General features: G+C 40.4%; 1 protein-coding gene across 6 annotated transcripts in view; it reads right to left on the bottom strand.

The window, feature by feature from the left end:
* NCOA6 (nuclear receptor coactivator 6) overlaps positions 1–25,237 on the bottom strand; it is an 85,829-nt gene that overhangs the window by 6,655 nt on the left and 53,937 nt on the right. For 3 of the 6 annotated variants that reach the window (XM_055345719.1, XM_055345729.1, XM_055345736.1), the window contains 7 exons: positions 24,815–24,961; positions 21,037–22,153; positions 18,120–18,241; positions 11,499–14,498; positions 8,514–8,582; positions 5,633–5,669; positions 1,921–2,069 (listed from right to left, as the gene is read on the bottom strand). In XM_055345719.1, the coding sequence (XP_055201694.1) occupies positions 1,921–2,069; positions 5,633–5,669; positions 8,514–8,582; positions 11,499–14,498; positions 18,120–18,241; positions 21,037–22,153; positions 24,815–24,961 (4,641 nt within the window). The remainder of the gene's footprint in view (positions 1–1,920; positions 2,070–5,632; positions 5,670–8,513; positions 8,583–11,498; positions 14,499–18,119; positions 18,242–21,036; positions 22,154–24,814; positions 24,962–25,237) is intronic. The other 3 variants (XM_055345744.1, XM_055345751.1, XM_055345759.1) reach the window with 3 other exon arrangements.

Here is a 25,237-nt window from a genome sequence, read left to right as displayed (position 1 = left end):
TAGGCTGGCATCCCAACAGTACTTGACTGTTTCTCAGCAACTCTGCTGATATGAGGCATTTCTCCAGGATCCCAGCTCTTGCCTAATATGAGCTAGTCAAGCTCAGCACATTTCCTGAGGGGATGAAGTATCATACCCTTCCTCAGATTTGGGCCTTTGTACATGCTGTACCTTTTGCCTAGAATATTTCATTCAACTCCCATGGCCTACATAATGCCTCTTCATTCTTCAGGTCTCAGCTTAAACATTTTCTCCAGCAAGCCTCTGATTTGGCAGAGGAGTATCCCAGTTATAGGTTCCTACAGTATCATGTAATTTTGCTATCACAGCATTTAGCATTTAATGCATTGTATTCATCTTTCTGGCTGGCACATAATTGATATGATGAAGAAGAGTCTCTGTCTTTTCACCATTATATCTCCAGGGCCTGGGGATAAGTACTTGATATATATCTGATAGGTGGTTATTAATAATTACTGATTATATGCCTCTTTGTATTAGGCAGCATACCAGGTACCAAGGATATAATGGTGAGCAAAACTAGATACCTCTTGCCCTAACAGAGTAACATTCATTACTTATCACACAATAAACATAAAGTTACAACTGTGATGTTACGGAGGAGAACATGGTACTATGATTCCTCATAGCAGTGACAAGGGAGCTAAATAGAAAGAGTAGGAAGTTAATGAGAAGAGAAGAAGGAAGAAAGAACATTCCCTGCAAAGGGTATAACACACACACACAGGCTTGTGATGAGGGATGAGCGGCTTATCTGAATTGCTGAGGGAAGTCAGATGAGGCTGGGAGAGGCTGACAGGGGCCAGACTACATAGAATCTTGTGGCCCATGCTGATGCTTTTAGACTTGAATTTTAATTACAGTGTGAATCACTGAAGGGTTTTAAGCTGGAGTAGCAATGAAGATGGAGTAAAATGGATGAATCTGGGTCACCTGAAATAAAATCAGCAGCTTTCTGTGAGGATAAGGGAGAGAAGTGCCAAGAAGAATGTGCCCAATGGACAGATGGTGGTGCCATTCCCTGAGGTGGGGAACACTGACAAATGACCTGACACTGTGGGTGAAATCAGACATTTGAATTTGAAGTCCTGTTAAGGTTGTACATCCAGCTGAGATTTCTAGAGGTTTGTACTAGAAATACAAATTCATGAGTCATCTGTGAAAAGCTGTAACTAAGAAGGGGCATGAGTGAGATTAGTTAGGGAGAGAAGAGTTGAAGAGACAGGGTGACTCAGGATCGAAGTGTGAGGAAGACCAACATCTAATATCTGGGTACAGAGATTGAGAAGGAAAAGCCAGAGAAGTAGAGAAAACAATTGAGAGCTCTAGGTCACAGAAGCCAAGGACAGCCTGAATTCAAAAAGGAGACATCAGTCAACAGAGGAGAGAAACTGGTAGTGTAAGGTTCTTGACAAGGTTAGAGAAGATGGGATCAAAGAGGCACAAGTGGAGTAACTGGCCTTAGACTTGAGGAGGGACAGCTGTTCTACTATAGTAGGAACAAAGGAGGATCCTGGTATATTTATGTCCTGACAGCAAGAGCTGAAGCAGTTCTATTTTCTCTGTGGAGAGGTGAGAGTCTCTGCTGAAAGAGAGGAATGTAGAGGCCAGAGGAGTGGAAAAGAGAATTGACCACTGAAAGATGGGTGGGCCACATTGAGAACCTATCTGAAGTGGTGATCATGAGTCAATCTGCCTTGTTATGTTCTTTCTTTTTCCCCTCAACAATGCTTGCTGCTGTGTATACACACAGAAAACACAGGTAAATGAACTAAGGAAGGACAAACAGTAAAAGTTAAAGTAATAGAAGCAATGATGAAAGACAAAGTCCTCTGCTGTGGTAATAAAGACCCCATTCTTCTATTTGACCCACAGTAGCACCCACACCTCCCTGCTAACCTTTAGTAGAACTGGAGGCTGAAGCAGGCCGAGAGGATCGCTTGCGATGTCCATTTTCTACACTTTCAGAAGCCACAGTTGGCTCTTCGGTTCGGGAGTTTCTTCGGCTTGGGGTTTTGGACTTTTCAATGATCTCTTTGGGCTCACTGCTGACAGGGGAAAGCACAAAGTTTCCAAAGAGGTGAGGGAATCAAGTCACACACAAAAAAGGGTTCTTCTAATAGAGTTTCATTCACAAGGCAGGAGTTTATGAAACATACAGTCATTCTGAAGAGAAAATATTCCATCCTGGGACAGTAAACACAAAAACCTTCTATATTACTGACAATTTAAGTTTTTGGCTTGTTACACTAGTAAAAATAAAATACTAAAGCATATTGCTGGTGCAACTGTGGAAAAACAGGTAATAGAAATTAAGAATTTGGAACAAAAATTCCCAAACTTCCTCATCCATTTTTCTAAAACAACAATATTCTCTTTCAAAAAGTAACAGTATCTAAAATCTAGGAAATTACTAATATATATTGGCATTTCCTATGAGCCTGGTATACTCAGATAATGGCATGGTATAAGTCACATTATAGAATATATATCAGGATATATTCACAGTATATTGCTGGCTATACTGATTGCCCCCACTTCAATCCCCCTTTTTTAGTATGCAGAGATTTAAAATTGGTAATATGCAGTACTATTAAGGGTATGGGAAAAAAAAAGGGTATGGGGACAGAAACTCCTGATAGAGTATAAATTACATAACCCAATAGTTCTCAGTAGGAGGTATTTTTTTTTTGCTTCCCAGGAGACATTTAGCAATGTCTAGAGACATTTCTGATTACCATGACTAATGTGGGGATGCTACTGGTATCTTTTGCGTAGAGGTCAGGCATGCCACTGAACATTCTATAATGCACAGGACAGCTCTTCCCACCCCACCCAAAAAAGAATTATCTGATCCAAACTATCAATAACGCCGAGACTGAGAAACCCTGGTGTAATCCTCTGGCTCAGCAATTCTATCTCTAGGTGCCTAAGGAAACAAATCTTTTTCCAGAGCTCTAATCACACACAAAGATGCCAAAGTATTTTATTTATACTAATGAAGACAGAAGATGTAAATGCTTTACAATAGATTAAAAAACAAAAAGATGGCACATCCATATTCAGTCATGAAAAATCATGTTGTAGGTTTATTTAATGATAAAAACTATTCATGATACATTATTGTGGGGAAAAAGTTACCAATGTTATGAATAGTATAATCCCATTTTCATCACAATACATGTTGAGTATATATCCATAACCCCATAAAATAAATGTGTGAGATACATGTGTGTGTGCATAATGTATAGTGCTTATATATAAATACTATATGTTAGATATATAAATATCAGATATAGTACTTATATATAATATACTATCTGTATACATACTCTGAAGAGAAGTAGAAGATGAACTAAAATACGTACAATATTGTTTTAATCACAGCAATACTGGTTTACTGGTAGTTTTCTTCTTTTTAATTTTCTGATCTGAATTTCAAATTTTCTTTAATTTTTTTTTTTTTAAATTTATTTATGATAGTCACAGAGAGAGAGAGAGAGAGGCAGAGACACAGGCAGAGGGAGAAGCAGGCTCCATGCACCGGGAGCCCGACGTGGGATTCGATCCCGGGTCTCCAGGATCACGCCCTGGGCCAAAGGCAGGCGCCAAACCGCTGCGCCACCCAGGGATCCCCAAATTTTCTTTAATAAACTTTTTACTACTTTCATGGTTCAAAAAAAAGCACGTCAAATCATTAGGGAAGAAAGCTGATTAAATTTGCTCGTAAGGCATGGAACTGAAACAAAAGCAGTACAACCAAGAAAACAAAAGAAGCTGGTGAAAGGGATGCCTCTTCTGGAAAGTCTTCCATGACCTCGCTCCCCATGTGAAGTTTTCTTTTTGGTTCAGTCTGTAGCTGGCATTCTAGAGTATCCATCAGATTATACAGCATATTTTATTTTAACATCTTCTGCCTTCCACTAGATCAGGAACTCCTTAGAGACATGATCTGTGGCCTATGAACAATCCCTACCCCTCCATTGTTCACTCCTGTCTGAGGATCCTTTACTAGTGGCACTATGGCTGGGAATCTGGCCATACTGTTCGCTACCTTGCTTTATATCTAACAACTGACCCATTAGCCAAGGTAAGTAAAGAGGCAGCAGGGCTAGAGCTGGGGTGGAATTAGGAATCAAGAGGTATCTATACATCCTTTTAGAGATGTTAAGGATGGCTTTCTGGCTAAGAGCCCAGAAAATAGTCAAAGCCTCTGAGGAAGAAAGATTCCTAAAGCAAGTGCCTCTTTCTCCTTGGCAAAACAAAAGCCATAGCTGTCTCCAGCGCTGGAAACAAACATCCACAAGATATTTTTGGTCTGATTATCTTCTTTCTGTAGCCATACAGTTGGTGTATGCGTCAAATATTAGCGCAATCCAAATAAAAATGCAGGCAGGATGATGCAGTAGGAATATCAGTAAGTTTGGAGGCAGAAGAACAAGGATCAAGTGTTACACATATGTTTACTGGCCATGATATTGAACTTTCTCTATGCTTCAGATTCTTGATTTATAAATCCCCATTTTGTCTGCTGCAACACATAAGTCTGAGGGCTCTGGAGTCAGAGTGCCTGAGTTTGAATTTCAGCTGCACCACTTACTAAATGTGTGGCCTTGAGCAATTTAGTTAACTTCTCTGAGCTTTAGGTTCCTTATCTCTAAGACAGAATTTGCTTCCCTAATAGATATTGTGAAAATTAAATGAGATGATACACTTCAGGAACTTGCAGCCCAGTACACGGCATGGAATGCATTCATATAAATGTTGGCTACTATGACCACTTCACAGGATTGACAGGATTACATGAGAATATGATTGTGAAGACTGTTTCATAAAAAAGTAGTACAAATATGATAAATTCTCTAAAATGTCATCCAACATACTAGTACACTAAAAAAGGAATGACTTTTGAAAAATAATAGTTCTCTGCAAGGAGTTATTAATGAGGTTGAAGCCACAGGTGTTATTTCATGTTGTCAGGTTGTGCGGCTTGCAGATTAACAAAAAAAGTTTTAGGTCAGACTCTAAAACTAGCTTTCTCTCTCTTATGCCTGGAGGATCAAACAGCTATACTTCAGAAGGTGTTGCAAGGACTATTATTAATGACAATATAGCAACAGCTCCTACAAACTGAACATTTACTATTTACTATGGAGAGTGCTGAACATGTTCTCTCATTCAGTTTTCAAAAAAATACAAAAGGAAAAACTTAGCCACCAAGTTTTATTAAGAGAAATGATACCTCTGAGGGGTTAGGACTCATGATAACTCTCCCACTTTAGTAGGGAAAACAGACTGGTACAAAGAGTGAAGGAAAAGGCCAAGGTGAAGAGAGGTTTGAAAGCCAACACCCGGGCAGCCCCAGTGGCTCAGCAGTTTAGCGCCGCCTGCAGCTCAGGGCGTGATCCTGGGGACCTGGGATTGAGTCCCACGTGGGGCTCCCTGCATGGAGCCTGCTTCTCTCTCTGCCTGTGTTTCTGCCTCTCTCTCTCTCCTCTCTGTGTATTCTCTTGAATAAATAAATAAAATCTTTAAAAAAAAATAAAAGCCAACACCCTTTGAAGAGGCTTGGGCTGTTTTCATGCTAAGCCTGCAGAATGATTGGTCTTACCTTTGTCCAGCGACTATGGCAGCATTTGCCTCGAGTTCTGTGAAAAATACAAAGGACAGAAATGAGATGTGGGAGCTCCTGTGGTCTATGTCCACTGGGAGAAGAGAGGTGTCTATGAGAATTCGGAATGCCCTATTTATGCTAACATGTCTCTGTGCCCAGCAGGATTCTCACTCTACATGGTACAGCGACAGAGTTGGCAGGGACACAACTCCATTGTCTGGGGCATAAGACATTTAACTTGGTCTACTTTTACTTCTACTCTACATTGAAATAATCCTGTTTAGATCAACAGAACTAAATTCACACTGGTTCATATTTCACCCAACTATAACTAGGTTAGTAAAATAAGCTGCTTCCTCTCATGCAGAAGAGATTTTTTTCATTCTTAAAATATTTCCACCCTCTTGACCCTTGTTTTTAAAGACAGTAATCTTCAAATATGTCTTAAATATTTACTCAGGATGCATTCTCTTCTAAAGGACTTCCTGAGTTTTAGAGAGCAGACTGCTTTGCTTTGAGATAACACCTACAGACTCCATTATGTTCCTCTCTTCCTCAACCTCCCAGCAATGCCCTCCAAGAAAGGAAAAATCTCAGTAATTTGTCTAGCAGGGTTTTGTTTAAATAAGCATTCTATGGGTTTATCAGGCACTTCTTTCTCAGCATCAGCTGAAAACATCTTCTTTCACTATATGCCTTTAAGTAGTAGCATCTTTCTAAAAGACTTTGATGCACAGGATAGCAGTGATCTCTCCCACTTCTGAGCTTCCACAGCTCTATCCTGGTCCCCTCTTTTGGCGAATTCAGCACCACAGACTCACAGTACATGTCTAATCTATCCCACTGATTACATGTTAACCTCCCTGAAGGCAGTGAAATCAGAGTGCATGGGTTAAAATTCTGACCCCATTGCTTTATTAGCCAAGTAACCTTGAGCAAATTACTTGATTTCTCTGTGCTTAATGCCTCATCTGAAAAAAGGGGACAACTACTTTACCCATCTCAAAATTAAGAGGATTAAGTGAAATAATACATACAAAAATTCAGTACAGCACCTGGCTTTTAGTAATAACTTAGTATTAGCTATCATTATTATTGCTATGATGCTCATGTTGATACAGCCTTAATGTGACCAGGCTGAAATATTTGCTTTCAATGCAAGATGAGGGAATCTCTGCTTCTCATTTGCTATTTAGCTCCCCATATCTAACCCATAAAACCTGGGAACCCCTCCACATGAAAGAGACACCACCTCACTGAGTCTCTGCTGCCTTGCTGGAGCATACAAACTCAGGTAATATGTGCTCAAAAATGAAAACAGCTCGAAGGAGACTGATTACATAAAAATTGTGACTAGTCTGCTCATATGAAACGCTTCTGAAAACTTTAGCACGGTCACAGCAAATTCACATAAGCACAGATCAAAGGAATTTGGTGAAGGCAATTAGTGTCTCTGGGGGCATTTAAAGGAGATTCATTTAAGTGAAACTTTTTAAAAGGAACAGGATTCTTTGGCCAATTATTCTGAGGAGATGTAGAGGATATGATAAAACAATTTTGTGGAGTAAAGAATTGGGGTGGGAAATGGGATTCCCTTCCTCTTTCTAGTTGCTCCTTTTCTCACCAAAAATTAATTTTAAAAAATTAAATTTTTTTTCCAAAAATGAACTTTACTATCTAAACCTTTCTGTGAATAATTTGCTCCACTCCTATCCTTCTCAGGTACCTAGCACAATGTCAGGTATCATGTGGGCAGTTGGTAGCAAAGGAAAAATCTGGGGGCTGAAATGTTTTTAGCTCATCCATTCTTTTCAGAGGATTTTACTAAAGAGTGTGCAATAGAACATAACATAGCACATACCATATGAAGCCCGTTTTAAAATAATAAGTTAGGGTGCCTGGCTGGCTCAGTGGGTGGAGCATGTGACTCTTGATCTCAGGGTTGTGGGTTCAAGCCCGACACTGGGTACAGAGATGCCTTTAAAAAAATCCTTTAAAAAATCACAAGTTATACCCTAATTTCACTGGCTTAGGCCTAGAAAACTAAACATGGTAGTATCGTTTTTTGCTTACAGATTTTGTCAAGTATGAACTGTACTGTAAATGAGATTCTAACCTCCTTGTGGAAAGTGTCGTACTTCATTTTTTTGTTGGCTTTTATGGTACCCCTCCATACCTACAGTGACAAAGGGCCAGGCAAGACTAAACTGTAACATATTTATGATGTTGATCTGTTTTGGCCTATTTATTTGCTTATAAAGGCAGTGCTGTTATTGCCATCAAGATCCTCATGCATTCAGAACTGACTCAGCATTTCCATGATTATTTTCAGATTACAATGGACTCCACCTTCCAGAAACACCATCCCTAGTGCTATTTGCAATTTCTTGGTCATGGGGAAGAAATATAATACCACCCAGAGATGACTGGAATGACTGACTCCCTGGGGAATGGCTGCTTCACTGTAGCAGAGTTTTCCAGAACAAGCCTCCGCTCCTGTCATGAAAATGCAATTCCTAGCTTAGTGCAGTAATGCTTACCATGCCAGAGAACTGCCATATGCCAGTCAGCTGCCAGCTATGGGTGCTAGGGTCATGGAACAGGGCAAACTGTGCAATGGAAACCACCCCATAGCTGGATGGCAGACAGACAATGGGCACTGCAATGCCCTTCTTGAGTTCCCTGGCTGACACCAGGAATGCATAAGACAGAAGGTGGTCCAGGGAAAATAACCTCAAATAGTACTGCACAATTTCTGCCACTCAACTGAAGTCTGCTCTGAAGCAAGTAGGTAAGAGAGTCCTGGCACCTTGAGGAGAGAAGCAGTTCCTTCACATGTAATTCATTCCACTCAGAGTTTTTGCAAAGCACCCCTTACCTGGTCTGGCAACAGACCCCTGCAGTGTTGTGGCTGTAGTTTCCTTTGAGACTAAACTCGGTGATGGGGCTAAGGCAAGAAAAAAAAAGAGGCCTTTACTTTCTTTTCTCAACAAAACATAAAGCACTGACTAAATCAAGAGCTAAGTAACTGCTCAAATACACGTCCTCTTGGAGAGCAGTACTTGCAATTGCCTTGAAAGGAGATTTCAAAACTTATCTAAAATTAGCTACTATACCACACAGTAACATAGACCACCAGCAGGGGTATTTGTTTTTCCCTATTGTGTGTACAAAGATCAAGGAAAGGAGGTGGCCTTTTCTTGAGCACCTTTCCAAGGTGGTGGCCTTTCTAAAAGCACCCATGATTTTTCCTTTTTAGGGTCATGTTCTATCCAGTACTCTGAAAAACTCCAAAGCATACCTTAGTGGGCAACTCCAACCACTTCCAGAGGAACAATTATATCATCTGTGTTAGTATTTAAAAATTCTCACCCCTCTAAAGATTACACCCCTTGAAACCTGAAATGAATCACACAATTTTTTACACTTTTCTACAGCAGCTGGCAAAGAGTGACGGTCATAAAGCACATATTTAATTCATACTTGATGAATAAATCATTTGATATGTTATTTACTTATCTAATAAACAGCTACCAAGAACTTACTAGAGGCAAGGCACTGTGCCAGGCACCTTTGGAGACCAATTATTCTTTTTGCCCATCAGAACACAGCCCAGTATCAAACAAAGATAAAATACACATATGTGGTACACTGGAGTGCAATGGAATGTTATATGAAGAAGACTCATAAAGTATAAAGTGCTATGGGAACCAAAAGCAAAAGAGATCGATTCTAGATTGAGAAAACTGATGGTACATTAGACAGAAAAACATCAGAATTATGCTTCAGATGACAAAGAGTACTTAGGTCCTTGAAGAGGAATGGAACAGGACAATGTGCTCTAGAATGGGAGCTTACTGGATCATACAGTAAAGATCAACGGCACAGATATGCCACAGTCACTCAAGGATTATGTCTTCCCATCTTGACATTTCAATCTAACATCCTAGATAAACTCTGTAATAGTAAGTTTTACCTGCTTGCGGATATTGTGAATTTTGTAGATTTCTCTCCCTTAGTCAATAATGCATTTGTGCTAAGAATTTATTTTGGATGTTTACCTGATAAAAGCTGAAAACTACACTTTAACTTCTACTTTTACCTCCAATATTGGTTTCTCACATTTTCAAGATAAAAACCCAGAAGCCCCTTAAAAAACAATGGAAAAATTCTTACTAAAATCAAATTTTTCTCCCCAACTTGCAGGTTCATCTCCCTAAAGCTCATCTATTTCTCTAGGATTATATATGATTCATATAAAATATTTTTTTAATCACTTCACCACTATTCTCTTGTATATAGGGGGAAAGTTCCCTGAAAGGAAGTACAATAGAAACATTTAGTAAAGAGAACATATTTAAGTCACACCAGGTTTCTTCATTCTTAGGGGTCACCTACTTCCATAGAACTAGAACCAGAAACCTAGAGCACCCATACCTATGAAGTCTGTCTTCTGCAAGGACAGTGAACTCCTTAAGGGACTTTATCCCTCCCTGTATTGCCCCCACTAAAGAGGCAGAGAAAAGGGGAATTACCTTTTCCAAAGCTCTGAGTGAGGTGGTGCACTGGCCACTTTATGCTAAGTACTCTCCCTGTATCTTTGTATACATTTTGGGAGGTAGGAATTATAGCCTCCATTTTACATGTGAAGTATATGGCTTATAAGAGGTTAAGGAATTTATCCAACTGTGATTGGTAACCAGTGGAACTAGAAATTGAACTCTGTACCCTGAAGCTTGAGTTCCTTCTGCCCCTCCACCTAGGTGCTACCATTCAAAAATTTTTAGATGCATTAAACAAGACAGGCACTATTAGCTAGCTTAGGATACAGCAAAGGTGCTTCTCAGCTTTGGCAGTGTGATTTGCTCCACTCTGTGGAAACTGAGCTTCTCTACCATTTAGGCCTCACAGAAAAAGGAACATGTGTTTGAGAGGCAGGATGTGAAGGGGGGAGGGGAGGTTTAAGGATACCGAAGCTCCTGTCATTTGCCCACCTTAACTGTACATGAGAAATAATCTAGATACACACAAATTGGAATGGCCTAATTTACAAAGAGACTGAAAGAGAAATCAATAACAATTATTTACATTTATTACTGTATTCTGTGCTAAGCACATTAGATGCATTATCTCACTGAATTCTTACAACTACCGTTGTAAGGAGGAAACTCAAGTTTAAATAGTCAAGTAACTTTCCTAAACCCAGAGCTGGTAAATGCTGGTGCTGTGATATTAACTCAAGCCTGCCTGTCTCTCAACCACTTTGTTTGTCTTGTGTCTATTACCATGAGACCTGGGTTTTTGAAAAGCTTTCCTCTGGAGTAGCCAGTCAGAAGGGAATAGTCCCTTCTGACAGAGTGCAATGAGAAGGGGCCATGAGAACCCTGCTCTGAAACTGTGGAGAACAAGTCAATATTGCAGTAAGGAGAACTTGCAAAAATAGCTATTCACCTTTAAGGGACAATGTTAAACTGGAGGTTCACAGTATAGACTGAAAATACTGAACTCTGAGCTGCAGTCTTCTCACCCACAGAATGGGGTTAGGGCTACCTGATGTAGTTGGTATGAAGATGACGTGAGATAACATATGTAAAGATGCTTTTTTGTAAAATGAAAAACTTTATATAAATGAAAGGCCTATCACTTTAGGAGCTGAGAGAGAACCGTATTAATGAATGTAAACTTAACATAGGCTTTAAAGTTGTATTTCCCAATGTACTTCCAATAAATTAAACTACCACTATTGCTATTTAGCCCACTTTTCCTCCTCCAAGTAGAAAAGAAAAAAAAAAAGGCTTTCTTTTGTGGAAGAGGTCATCAAAAAACTGACACGAGGAGATGATGCCAGGCCCCAAGTACATACCTATGCTGGGCAGAAGCTCTGGATGGGATCCCACCTTCTCCTCCACTAGGCCACCCACAAGTGGCTCAGGTGCTATGCCAACATGATTGTTTTTTGTGGCCGGCGCCGCGGAGATGAGCTCAGAGGGTACCAGAGTGGTTACTATCGAGCGTACACTGGTGGAGAGAGTACCACCAGGTAAGCTGGGTCCTGTTGAGGTGGAGCCTGGGCCCACAGGGCTAGAGGTCATTTTTAGCAGAGTGGGTGCTGGGGGTGTTGGGGTTTTACTGTCCAACTCTGTGGGTAACTGCTCTGTTCCCATGAGCCCTGGAGTTGTAGTCTCTAGCCCTTGGCCTTCGGTCTCTCCATCTGCACCATATTGCTCTTCCCCTTTCTCAAGAGAGCCTGTAACTTTCTTACATGCCTTGGTCAGCAAAATCTGGCCAATTTTGTCCACTTTTCCTTTGCCCTTACTAGATGAGACTGGGCTTCGCCGGTTGACAGAGGAGCCTGGACTATTGGTCAAAAGGGGAGAAACCATTGTGGTTGACTGTGAAGAGGGGAGAGTGCTCTGATCTGCTGAGGTGCTCACCTGAGGACTAGCCTCATCTGGATTCAATTCTTTCACTTGCTGGACAGGGGGATGAGGAGGGACAACTGGAGAAGTTGTACAAGGAGGGGAAGGAAGCTGAACAGGGGTGGCTCGTGAGTTAAGGACTAAGGGTCGACCAGTCTGTATATTTGGAGCAGTACTACTGGAGGGGACATTAGGCGGTACAGGAGCAGAAGAAAATTTTATGTTCTGAGGTATGTGTAAAGGGCCAACAACTGCAACAGAGGGAGGCATCAAGCCAGAGTTGGTTGTCAGTGGGGCTGCAGGAATTGTACTTGGCTGTGATCCTTTCATAACCTGAATTATTGAGGATGAATTGATAAAGACAGGTGTAATGAACTGAGGCCGGGCATTAGACTGAGCAGCTGACTGTCCCTCAGAAACCATAACCTTGCTACCCACATTGGGCATTGTGACAACTGTTGACATCAGTGCAGACTGCAGGTGAGTTGGCAGAGCTGCTGATGTGTTAGCTGAAGTTGTGATAGGATTGGAAGTTACAAAAACAGTTATCTGATTTGGGGGTAAGGGGGTGGAGATGGAGGAAGAGCTGACAGGTCTTGACATTACTGGAGGGATGCTTGGTGCAACATTAGAACTGACCTCACTCAATTCTGGATGCACAAGGGTTGAACACGGCTCATTAGTGTGAGGTAAATTTAGGGAATTAGAGGGTTCTTTAGAAGACGGATCCTGCAGTGTGGGAATGACAGATGTTTTTTTCAGGTCCTCCCCAGAAACTACTGGGGGTGTTACTTCCAGATCTGTAAGCCCAGGGGGTTTAATGGTCACGTTAGGAGCTCCAGAGTTGTCAAGAAGTTGACTTAATGATGTCGGTGCTTCCATCATAGCAGGAGACACCAAATTTTTGTTCTCTTCAACACTGGGAAGTTTGTTAGGATCCATAGGTTGCCCATCCTTTTTAGACTGATCTTCAGGGACAACCATTTTAACTTCTTGGGTAGGGACTGTTTTGAGCTCAATGTTTACCTGCTCCTTCCTACCCTGGGAATTCTGGCAATCGCTGTCCTGAGGCACATTCAAGCTCTCCTTGTTATCCTCGAGAACACCCCCCACTGCAGCCACAGGCATGGTAGGATTCTGAGGATTCAGCCCACTGTTGTTAGGAAAGCTCCCAGGTACAGAGGGATTGGCCAAAGGAGTGGGACTGACCAATACATTTCTTGGCAACTCCACGTTTTGCAACAGGGTTGTGTTTGTCTGAGAGGCCAGAGTAAGTTTAGGGGTTTTTGAATTCTGTCTCCCAGGACTTGGGGTGGTTTTCCTACTGGACCCAGGACTAGACCTGCGACTGTTGCTTGGACTAGCCCGTTTTGTTGCTCCAGAATTAGACTGCTTTCCAGAATTCACCACCACAGAATCTAATTTGTGAGTTTGTGGGGCAGCAAAATTGGAAGGATTATTCATGGTAAGATTTGAAGGTGCTTGCCCAATGGCCTTTAAAGTTGTTGGGTTCAGGCCCTGCTGATCAAAGCCCCTGTTTAAATTTGGCCTAGGAGGTAAAGGAATATTAATCTGTGGGGGAAAGAGTCCTGCTATAGAGGCATTGAGTCTTTCTGGTGATAGACTGATCTCTGAAGGTTCTGTGCTGGGAGGGCGATTGTTGGGTGTCTGAGGATAGTAGGGTCTGGGGCTGGCTCTGTTTGGTGTTTTAGGCCTAGATGTTTGGGTTGGAGCAGCCACATTTGGAAAATGGTGGCCATGGGAGCTGGGCAAGGAATTTACAGGGGGTTGCTGGGGAGTTGCACCTTGAGTTGCTGAAAGGGGCGATGGTCCGGGTTTTGGCCCTGTCATCATTAACTGATTCTGGGAAACTACTAAATGTGAAGGCATGTTGTTTGGGCCTCCTGAGACAGATGGTACTTCACTGCCACTTGCTTCAGGGAGTGAGGACATCTCTCCCAGTGGTGAGCTAGAAGGATTCTGGGGGTTATCCTGGTATACCATTTTCCTTGAATTGCTTCCCAAAGGAGTATTCAAAGGCATTGGCATTCTTTGTTTATCAGGTGATGGTGGCACGGAAGCAGGTCCTTGTAAACTGACCATGACAGGCACATTGCCACTCTGCTGCATGGGCATTCTCTGGGAGTCTGGGTTCAGGGGGCCTCGTGGGGGGTGGACGTTTTGGGAGACTGGAAGCCTAACTGATTTGGGGTCTTGCTGCATCATGAGCATCATCATCATCTGTTGTTGTTGCTGCTGCTGCTGCTGCTGCTGCTGCTGCTGTTGGGACTGTGGCTGACTGGGAGGTGGTGGCTGCTGTGGTGGCGGTGGCAGTTGAGGCTGTGGCTGCTGCTGTGGTGGCTGTGGTGGGGCTGCCACATGCTGCATGAGCTGAGGAGGCATCTGCTGAAGTGGCCTCTGTTCAACTGGTTGAGAAGGATAACCTAAAACAAGCCCCCCCAAACCAGGGAAGTTAGATTTTTGGCAAGAAAAGCTTTGCTACCTTTAGAGTATAGCCAAGCAATACTCATCTTAGGCAGGACAGACATTGCGCAAAACAGCTTAAGCATGCCCACTCCCAGGGGGGTAGGGGCAGCCTCTTTGTTATCCAACATAAGCGAAGGGGCACACTGCTTAAGGAAGCAAAAAGCAAAGCATCAAGAACCCAGAAATCCTCAGTCTTCAGGGTATCAGTGAGGCCCTTCTGCACTAAGACTGTTCTAATAGACAGGCATGGGGTGCTGTGCACTCACAGTGGCTGAGTCAGTCCCAGCCATTCATTCAGAGGAAATGAAAACGACTCCCATTGACAGCAAGGAGCTGAGCACCCAGCCTTGGGTTCTCATATGGGCATAATAAATATCCCACTGTCCTTGTAAATGAATTAAGGCATTTAGGATTCACTTTTTGTTATCACTGATTAAATTTTTACAGTGTGATTTTGTGAAAATGCCAGCACTGAAGATAGCCTTTTTATTCTTTCAATAGAAGTAAAATATAAAATGCTAGGATTCAATTCCTTAAAAAGGATTTAAAATTACTCCAGTCCATTGGCTCCATACACCATGCTGCATCCTTCAGGCTCAATTCTTCGGGGAACCCAACTGAATTAAACTGACCCTCTGATGTAAATCAGTTTAATGTAGGAGCTCACAGAAGGTGATATACACACTGAAAATCAACTGAAGGCACTGAAGATTTCTTTTTAATGGATATTAGTTTCCATTTACTTTCTTACATGTTAAAACTCTATTTGGATAAATATTTTCTATGAATCCACAATGGGAGAATAAGCAAGCCAGAAGCATTGCCCTCAGGAATAAAAAATAATTTCGGGAAAAGAACTCTGAGGGACAATGCCTTATAGATTTTCAGAAGGCAAGAGCTCAAATGATTCTTTCTCTTGTGAAGATTTTACTTGGCATTTTAGAACTAAAACCTTATACAATCCGCAGAAAGGAAAAATCATTAACCAGGAATAAAGGTGGTTCCATGGGAAAAAGTGGGGATATAGCTGGGATATGGTTTCACAAACTAGATTATTCCATTGTTGCATCAAAAATATGTAAGGAAAGTTTTAAGGTGCAGGAATAAGAACAGTTGGCTCTGGCAGTCAGCAGAAATGATGATTCAAGATTTCCACCGAGCAGCTATCAAATGCTGCTGATCCACAGGGTCACAGACCCTATAGTCAATAGCTAATTAAGGTCTTCTGGCCAAATATGTCCATGGCACCAATGAGTATAATGTGAAGAATTCAGTTTTGAAGATTTTTAAAAAATCCTTTTCTATTTTAGGCCCAAGTTACCTCTTTACATTTATAGAGCCAATAATATATGGCATTTCTACAGGTTTAACTTGGGTTCCCATATTAAAATAGTCATTTCTGTAGAAGCCCATTTTTGTTGGGCTATGACACAAATGTCTTTTATCTTTAAATCAGCCCACCAGGCAGCACAGTAAATACCAAAGAGAGCATAATAGATAATACAGCAGCCTCTCAAAAGTAATGGCTGATGGCATGGCTGCTATAAAGGTTCCAGAAGCCGGAGGCAGCAGTCCAAAGGGCACTCACTAATGGTAAGACAACAGATTGGGGTTGCCATGACAGAATGGTGGAGAAGGAAAGCCAGAGCACACATGGTATCTATAACATAACCAAACATGGTGTTTATTAATCAAAGGATGCAAATTCATATGCCTTTAGGCACTAGGCCAGTAGTGAAGAAGAGAAGTAGTCTGGTACAAGACATACGTAGTAGTTCTGTGGACAGAGCCAAACTGAACAGAATGGATGTTCTGTTTATTTATTTTTTATTTTTTGTGTTGTTTAAAGGCATTTAAATTCAGGTTTTTGTTTGGTTTAAGACACTGCAGGACAATTCAAACACATAAAAGGTCAAATTCAGCCTATAGGTTCCTACTTTACAAAGTATGGAAAGGAAGCAATGATATGTGTGAGGACCCCTGGGATTCGTATAAGAAGTCAGATGTGTCTGAGGGAAGAATGTACCTTCTGGATATACCTGCCAAGATTGGTGACCTCCCCACCTCAACTGTGCTGCTGCAACTCACTGACTGGAAGTGTGGTGTGCCCAAACAATTTGTAATAAGTAACACAAAGTACTGACATCATGATGTATTTACTTCTTTTGTGACTCATTTTTAAAATACATAAATTAATGGAAGATTAAAGTTGATCCCTGGGACACCTTGGTGGCTCAGCGGTTAAGCAGATGCCTTCAGCTCAAGGCGTGGTCCTGGTGTCCAGGGATCGAGCCCCACATCGGGCTCCCTGCATGGAACCTGCTTCTCCCTCTGCCTATGTCTCTGCCTCTCTCTGTGTCTCTCATGAATAAATAAATAAAATATTTATTTTTTAAAAAATAAAATCTTAAAAACAAATAAAGTTTATCCCCCAAAATAATGTCATTTTCACTTCTATGCCATAAAGGAAGTGGGCTAACTAGTGAGGAAAAAAAAAAAAACATAGGGGAGAGTGACCTAAGTGTGACAGGCTTGTGTGTCTTCAACTGGGTCATAGGGGAATAAGGTTACACATCACTGCTCAGGCCAAGAGTAACAAGTATAGAGATAGTGTGGCAGCTGGTCTTAGTTCTTCTATAACACCTAGGTTGGAATAAGTGAATTTTAGGAGCTTTTTCCTTTTCAACATTTACAAGATATTTTATAGTCCGAAAAGGGTACAACACAGGGGACTTCAACAATACTGATCCTCCTATTTATTATTCAGCTGGGTGGTAGGTCCATGAATGTCTTTTTTAGTACTTATAGTTTTTATGCTTAACGATTCATAATAAAACTGCTATAAAAAAATCTTATTGTAAATCCTGTTCTCTGCTTCGAGAAAACCCTAGTATGAAAGAAAGGCTGCAGGAAAGGCAGGCAAGCAGGATTAGAGTGAAAATATCTTCCCATTTAGTCTTACTCTATTTTGATGCCAACTAGAACCTTGATACTGACAAGAATAAGGAGGCATTTCACATTTCAGTCTGATTTTATGAGGACTTAAAATAATGAAGTAAGCAGTGTATGTACAGTTGACCCTTGAACAATGTTGAAAATGCAGTTGAAAATCTGTGTATAACTTTTGACTCTCCAAAACTTAACTACTAACAGCCTACCAGATGACTGGAAGCCTTACTGATAACATAAACAGTTGAGTAACACATATTTAAGTTACATGTATTATATACTGTATTCTTTTAAGTAAAGTAAGCTAGAGAAAAGAAAACGTAAGAAAATCATGAGAATATATTTACAGGACTGTATTTACTGAAAAAAAATTTCATGTAAGTAAACCCATGCAATATAAACATGTGTTGTTTAAGGGTCAACTGTATATACTACATATATATACAAGCCTTCAAAAGTTATATTTGAAATTTTTATTTAATATCAAGGCAAAGTTTCCAAATATTAGATATATCTTATCTCTAAAGAAGTCTAGTTAGAAGACAAAATACAATGTTTCCTTGAAAAGAAACTTTGTATTGCTGTATAAATGATGAAAAGTATATAATCTTTAGCTAACATTTTATCACCTGGTGGTCGGTTTGAAAATTCTGGCAGTTTAGGGCCCGAGTTGTCCAAGTTTATTCCTTGTTCTCCTGGCAATGACTGCTGATCGGCCTCTTCCAGCCCAGCTGGGCGAGTATCTGGGGTACTAAAAAATAAATTACACATTTGAGAGTAAGTTGCATAGTTTATACATGCAAGTAGCTTAACCTCTTGGCTATTTCTGAAGAACTAAAATCTGTTTGCATTATCAACCTCACCATCACTTACATCTCTCTAGTCTGATATTAATATTTGGCATAAAAATAATCCAGCAATTTCATTAAATAAAATCTACTTAATTTAATAGTATGGCTATTTACTCAAAGTGCTTTCTACAAATTTCTGACATAATAATTTTCATGTCATCATCCATTCCTTAGATGTTTTAAGACCTCATCATAGTTTGGGTTATCAACATTATAAAGTACTGTTTCTGTGAAACCACCCTTATCTTTGGTGTAGTTATCAATGTGAACCAGGAAGTCCAGATTATTTTTTTGTAGATAATTCATCACACCTTGCAAGAAGTTGTAGGTTAGCTGATAAAAGTGGTATTCAGAGAATAAAGATGGAGAATGCTAGAACAAAGCTAAGTAACTCTGCTGAATATTTGCAGACATCCCCTTGGCTTTGGGATGCTTTCATTTTTACCTGGTTTAGTGGGGGGAAAAGAAATGAAAAAAATGTTATTACTAACACCTAAATTCTCAAAGAACCAGCATGCTCAATACCATTTGGTTTGCAATCTTATTCCTAGCTGCACCTTTCTTCCTTATCATTAGTTTCCCTTTGCCCTGATGTTGATCACCCACTTTTAGATGGCATTTGATCTCATTATATTCTGTATAGTTTCTAAGCCTTACCTTAAATCCATTTTAAAAAGTCCTAGTACAAGGCAATTTAGAACTTGAAGGGGGTCCTTTAGCACATCAAGATGCCTACATCAATTTGTTCCTCCTATGACTTCTCTACCATTTCAAATTATAAGGATACTGTAGGTCTCTACTTTCATGGAACTATACTGCTAAAAAAACCCCTCAGATATCTGGTCCAGCTACTTCATGTTATGGATTAGAAAACAAAGGCCCAGAGAGGTTTAAGAAGCCCATGGTACTACAGTGAGCTACTGGTAGAGTTAGGAGCAGGTATTCTTATTATAACTACTGTCTCCCTTTCCTAGTAGCCCTGATGCTATATAAGGCCCTTTTCACAATTTCTAGCCCCAAGAAGTAAGCAATCTCCCTCAAGGCTGATCTAACAACAACTGAATAACCTTGCAATTTTACTCCTAGATACTGAAAGGAATAAATAGCCTCCTAGGATAGCAGGTTATAGCAGTTAAAGAATTCAACTTAGAAAGAGCTACTAGAAAAATTAGATAATTACAGGTCTTCTTAAGTCTGAATTCAGGAAAATATAGTTTGTTAATATAGTTATGGACTTTTGTAAGATTCAAGAACCAGAGAGTATGGTATAATATTAGAGTACAATCAGAGAAATATTGTGGGAAGGCTTGGAGACAGTTGGTTTTATATTGAACATTTATGGTTGTTTAAACTCTCCCAAAGTTCTAGCAATTTGTTTCAATCAACCCTTTTATATTCATTAGTCACTATTCCCTATTAACAAGAGCCTCTGAATTCCAATTTTATGATTAAAGGCAGAAAATCCAGTTTAATCAATTCTCCTTCTGGAAACATTTTATCAAAGCCAAAAACATAACTAACAACTAGCTTATAGACATGACACATAAATTAATTTCCCTCCTGCTGTGATCTTGCAAAAGAACTCACCTGGAGAACCTTTACTTAAATGGGAACTGATTTAAAAGGTCCAATCAACCTAAAAAGAGGTTTTAAGCTTCTAGGGATGATTGCCCCCCCCCCCTTTTTTAAACAAAATGGAGATCCTTAAAAGGAAAGGTATCTGTATAAAAAACTATTTATTTTATTTTATTTTATTTTATTAATTAATTTATTTATTTATTTATTTTACAGTGGACTCCATGCTGGGCCCAAGCTGTCCAAGTTAATTCTTTGTTAACTCCATGTCCTTGGGCATGGAGCCCAACACAGGACTTGACTTCATGACCCTGAGATTAAGACCTGAGCTGAGATTAAGACCAGATGCTTAACCGGCTGAGCCACTCAGGTGACCCATCTATTTTTCATTTTTAAAGATTTTATTTATTTTTTCCCCACGCCCCTAAAGATTTTATTTTTAAGTAATCTCTACACCCAACCTGGGGCTTGAACTCATCACCCTGAGATAAAGAGTTGCATGTTCTACTGGCTGAGCTTTTCCAAGCATCCTCAAAGAACTATTTCTATTTGAGACAGCAGGGGGTCTCCATAAATTGCTTTCATCTCTAAAACATACTTGGCCTTTCTTGCTCCCCAACAGCCATTACAAGCCTGAAGTGCTTTGTGGAGGTGCAATGTGGTAGCACTGGCTACTTTTCAATTTCTGTGTGCCACAATCCCCCTGAAACTCCACATAACAGTCAATTGCAGTGTATGAACCTTGTCTGAATCCTTATTTGAACAAACTATAAAAAAAGAATTAAGATAATTTGAGAAATCTGAACACTGAATATGTGAGAATATGAAGGTAGTATTAGTTTTTCTATGTGTTAGTGGTATTCATTAAAAAAAAAAAACACAACCAACAACCATCGTTATCTTTCAGAGATACATAGGTACTGAAATAGTTACAATTGTATTTGCTTTAAAATAATCAAAAAGGTAATGGGGAGATAAAGGCAAGATAGACTATGAGCTGATAATTGTTGAAGCACAGGGATTTCATATTGTTCTCATTTTATATGTTTAAAATTTTTCATCAAAAAAAGTTGTCCACAAAGAAATAAATAAGATTTGAGGTGAAACTATCACAACCTACTTTAGATCTTGCTGACTATTTTTCTTCTTCCGAGGGGGTTTCTTCTTCTTCGGTTTATTTGCGTTGGTATTATTTTGCTTATTGTTTACCCCAAAATGGCCTGCAGAGATGTCACTTTGCAATAAGTTGACCAACAATGGGCTTGTTAGTGTGACATCCTTATTGACCGGGAAGCCTGGATTCTGACCACAGGACATCTGATTTCCATTGGGTGCTCCACTGAAAGGTGCATTGAAAGGCATCCCATGGCCTGAGAAGTGGTTTCCCGAGGCACTGTTTCCCTGCATGGCCTGCACGTGGGGGGGAACCATGTTGCTTTGTTGCATGCTAACATCAGGCATCATCTGAGACAAACTGACATCACTGTTTGCTGTAGTAGCAGGATCACCATGCTGCTGCGCCATGTGTGGGCTGGGCCCTGGTGGTCGCAAGACCTGCCCCTGAATCCCCATAACCTGAGATGGACTGTTGTTCACGGGCCCTTGCTGTGGCAGCATCTGTCCTGATATCTGTCCCGTAAACTGCACCATGTTTCCTTGCATGTTTGGAGTTGGTCCCCTCATTATCTGTGCTGGTCCCGGCATGACACTGGATTGGTTCTGAGTGTTAAACTGTTGCTTATTCCCCTGCATCTGATTGGTCATTATCTGTTCTATCATTGGGTTCTGTTGGAGTAAAACTTGCCCCTGAGGCCCCATCATCTGGTTATGGGGTGCCATCATTTGTGGGCCCTGCTGGGGAAGAATCTGTTTGGGTGGGGTCATCCTTTGGGGCGAGGGCCCAAGATTTTGGCTTTGAGGGTTCACCATCATCTGGCCCTGAGGCATAAGCTGGGCCCTTGAAAGGATCATAGGGTTCTGAGGGTTCAAGGTTCCTTGTTGCTGGACCATCTGGCCCTGGGAGGGCACAATCTGCTGGTGCATGCTCATCAGCTGAGACGGTGGGCCCTGCTGAGGCTGGCCTTGCATGTTGCTCAGGTTCACCTGAGGAACCCCAGAACTACCAGCCTGCTGGCTATTTATGTTGCCATGAATTCCCATGAGGCTGGGCTGCATCATATTTGGTGGCCCATGGGACACCTGCATCTGGTTTTGAGGAGGACCAGCTCCTTGACCACCTAAAAAAAAGAAAAAGAGAGGACACTTTCAGAAAGAAATAGTCATTGATATTAAGATATTCAAATTATTAATTGGAAAAACATCCATTATACCCATATGTCCACTGACCAACAAAAACATATATGCTGTACTTGACATATTTTCTGTGGCTTTTCTAAGTATGGAGATATGACTGTGGAATGATTGTTCACATCCTCAATGTTTCTTTACTCCTATTTGGTACTTAAAGATAACATTTTGAAGATGAATAGCTTACTTTCTTTCAGATTAAATAGAGAAAGGCAACATCTCATTGTTTAAAACTGACATGTAGCTACTTTAAGGTGAAAAAAATTAATGAAAAGCACTGTAGGCTAGTGAGATAAGCTCTGCTTTAGATTAGTCTAGGAAACAACGATGTGATGCATTCTCTTAGGAAAACCTTGACAATGTTGAAAAGACATTAAAAATGCTTCCTGGAAAGTGAATGACTCTGAAAGATTATATGTGTGGTATCTGGATGTTGCATGTGAAAGAAGAGAAGACCTAGTATGTCCTGAGGACAGGTCTTCTCTGTCCTGATATGGTAAAAATTAATCCTAATTTGGAAACTGAGCCGCTGGTGGGACTCAACTGACAGACAACCCAGAAGATGCAGGCAGAGAACAGTTAATAAGGGATGTTAAAACTTTACTGACACTCCCCTGTGGCAGTCCTTGGTCGATCACATGGGACATGTCCTACTCTTCTCTTTATTTCTAATTTATTTTATTTATTTTTCTTTATTTCTAATTTAGACACTAATTTAGACACTGGCTTGCTGCAGTTTTTTCTTATTGTTGGGTCTTTGGGATATTCCTATAGTTGCTTGCATTATCTCCCTGGTTTTAATGAATAACCCTCTAGATTATTTTATTTCTCTTTTTATTTGTCACTTTAGAGTGAGAACTAGAAAGTGGCAGCCATAATGAAGTTATGAGATCAGTCCAGGCTCCAGCCAGGGAGGCAGGTGACAAACTATCCTTTGTTCACATTACCCAGAGTTTTTCTGAACCCCAAAGAAGATTTTCTAAACTAGCCTTATAAATTCTTTTTAAAAAATTATTTTAATTTTTTTGAGAAAGTGAATCGGGTAAGGGGCAGAGGGAAATAGAGAATTCCTAGCAGGCTCCATGGGAGCCTGGGCTTGATTCCACGACTCAAGCAAAATCAAGAGTCAGATGCTCCAGTGACTGAGCTACCCAGATGCCCCCAGCCTTAGAAACTCTTAACTTGAACTCCATGGCCATTGATATATACTACACACACTGTATGCAAGTGTATAGTCATTCAATCAATAATTATTTGAGTACCTAATATGTACAAGACATTTTTGGTGCTAAGGTAATATCAATAAACAAGATAGACTAAATCCCTGATTCTTTGGAGTTAGCAAGAGACAGTAACAGGCAGAAAAGCATTTTTTCAGGAAGAAGTAAAAGCTAAGAAGTAAAAGCTACCCTACTCTTACCCTTCAAGAAATAGTCTGAACTTTTTAAAAAATTAAGTTAGAATTTTTCTTGCTCCTCAGTGATTTACAATTAGAGTTGGAACCATATAACTAAATTAACTTCAAGTAGGGATGGGGAGTTCTCCACAGAAAATTTTTGTACTACTTCAGTCCAAACTGCCTAAATGAGAAAGGACAAGAAGATTAGTCATGTGACCTAAGCAACCAGAAACTTGAGGTCTGGGCACATACATACTGCTTTATAAATTCGTTTTAGCCATTCTGCTCCATCGTATTTCTTCTCCAAAATTTCTTCTTATATACACTATTGGCATTAAATCTATATTGATTGAGTCTGGTTTTCAAACACCACATGATAAACCAGAATATAAACATTCTGCATAAACATAGCTAACATGTACCATAGAGAGGTTTGTAAAAGTTGCAGTTCCCCAAAATGCCATGTGCTTCTCTACCTGTAGTTTCCTTTGCCAGAAATGCCTTTTGCTCTTCTATTAACTCAGGAGCTGGTAAACTATAGCCCATGGGCCAAATCAACTGCCAGTTTCTTTTTTTTTTTCTTTTTTTTTATTTTTTTTTTATTTATTTATGATAGTCACACACAGAGAGAGAGAGAGAGGCAGAGACATAGGCAGAGGGAGAAGCAGGCTCCATGCACCGGGAGCCCGACATGGGATTCGATCCCGGATCTCCAGGATCGTGCCCTGGGCCAAAGGCAGGCGCTAAACCACTGCGCCACCCGGGGATCCCCAACTGCCAGTTTCTAAATAAACAGTGTTTGGAACACTGCCATGCTCATTTATCATATTGCTTATGTTGCTTTTGTTGCTTATATTGCTTTTGTGTTATAACAGCAGAGTTAAGTAGTTGCGACAGAGACCATATAATCTGCAAAGCCTAAAATGTTTACTAACTGGGGCCCTTTATGAAAAAAAAAATTGCTGACCCCTGCTCGAACTCAAGTTTCATTTTCTTCCCTTAGGTATCTTTAGGTTCCCAAGACACTGTACCTATGTTTGCTATATTAGTTACTGCCCTGAAAGAATAACTGGGTTTGAGATTAAGGAGAAGGATCAGAACTTATATTTATCTGCATATTCTTATTGTCTATCATGGTATCTAACATACAATGTTCAATAAATGCTGGCTAAATAAAGCACAGAAAACAAACCTGCATGCTGGACATTTTGATTTGCTTGCAGCTGAGGGGCTCCTGAATTCCCAGGGGTGGTTGCTGTGGTCGAAGGCACCTGACCTTGCATAAAGTTCGGATTGGCCTGTCCTGCTGAGAAGCCAGGTGGGAGGCGTTTAGGCATTCCTTAATAGAAAACAATGAGTAAGGCAGTTACCTAGCAAATTTATACTCTTGCTTAGATGTGGAATGAATAAGGAAGGATGAGCTGCATGAAGTCTCCACTGGCTTAGCTCTCTGTCACACTGGTAGGATCTTTAATAATAAGGTTGGGAAAGATGGTTAAAAAAATCAACACAATCTCTTACATGAGCATTGTCAAGATGAAAAATAAATACTAAAAATTTACACTTAGAACATGCCAAGGAAGAGATGGCAATCTGCTCCCTAAATGTGATCTGA

Source organism: Nyctereutes procyonoides, unplaced genomic scaffold (assembly GCF_905146905.1).
Source record: "Nyctereutes procyonoides isolate TBG_1078 unplaced genomic scaffold, NYPRO_anot_genome, whole genome shotgun sequence".
NCBI lineage: Eukaryota > Metazoa > Chordata > Mammalia > Carnivora > Canidae > Nyctereutes > Nyctereutes procyonoides.
Note: the sequence above shows the minus strand (reverse complement) of the source record. Positions and strands in the feature narration are given on the sequence as shown.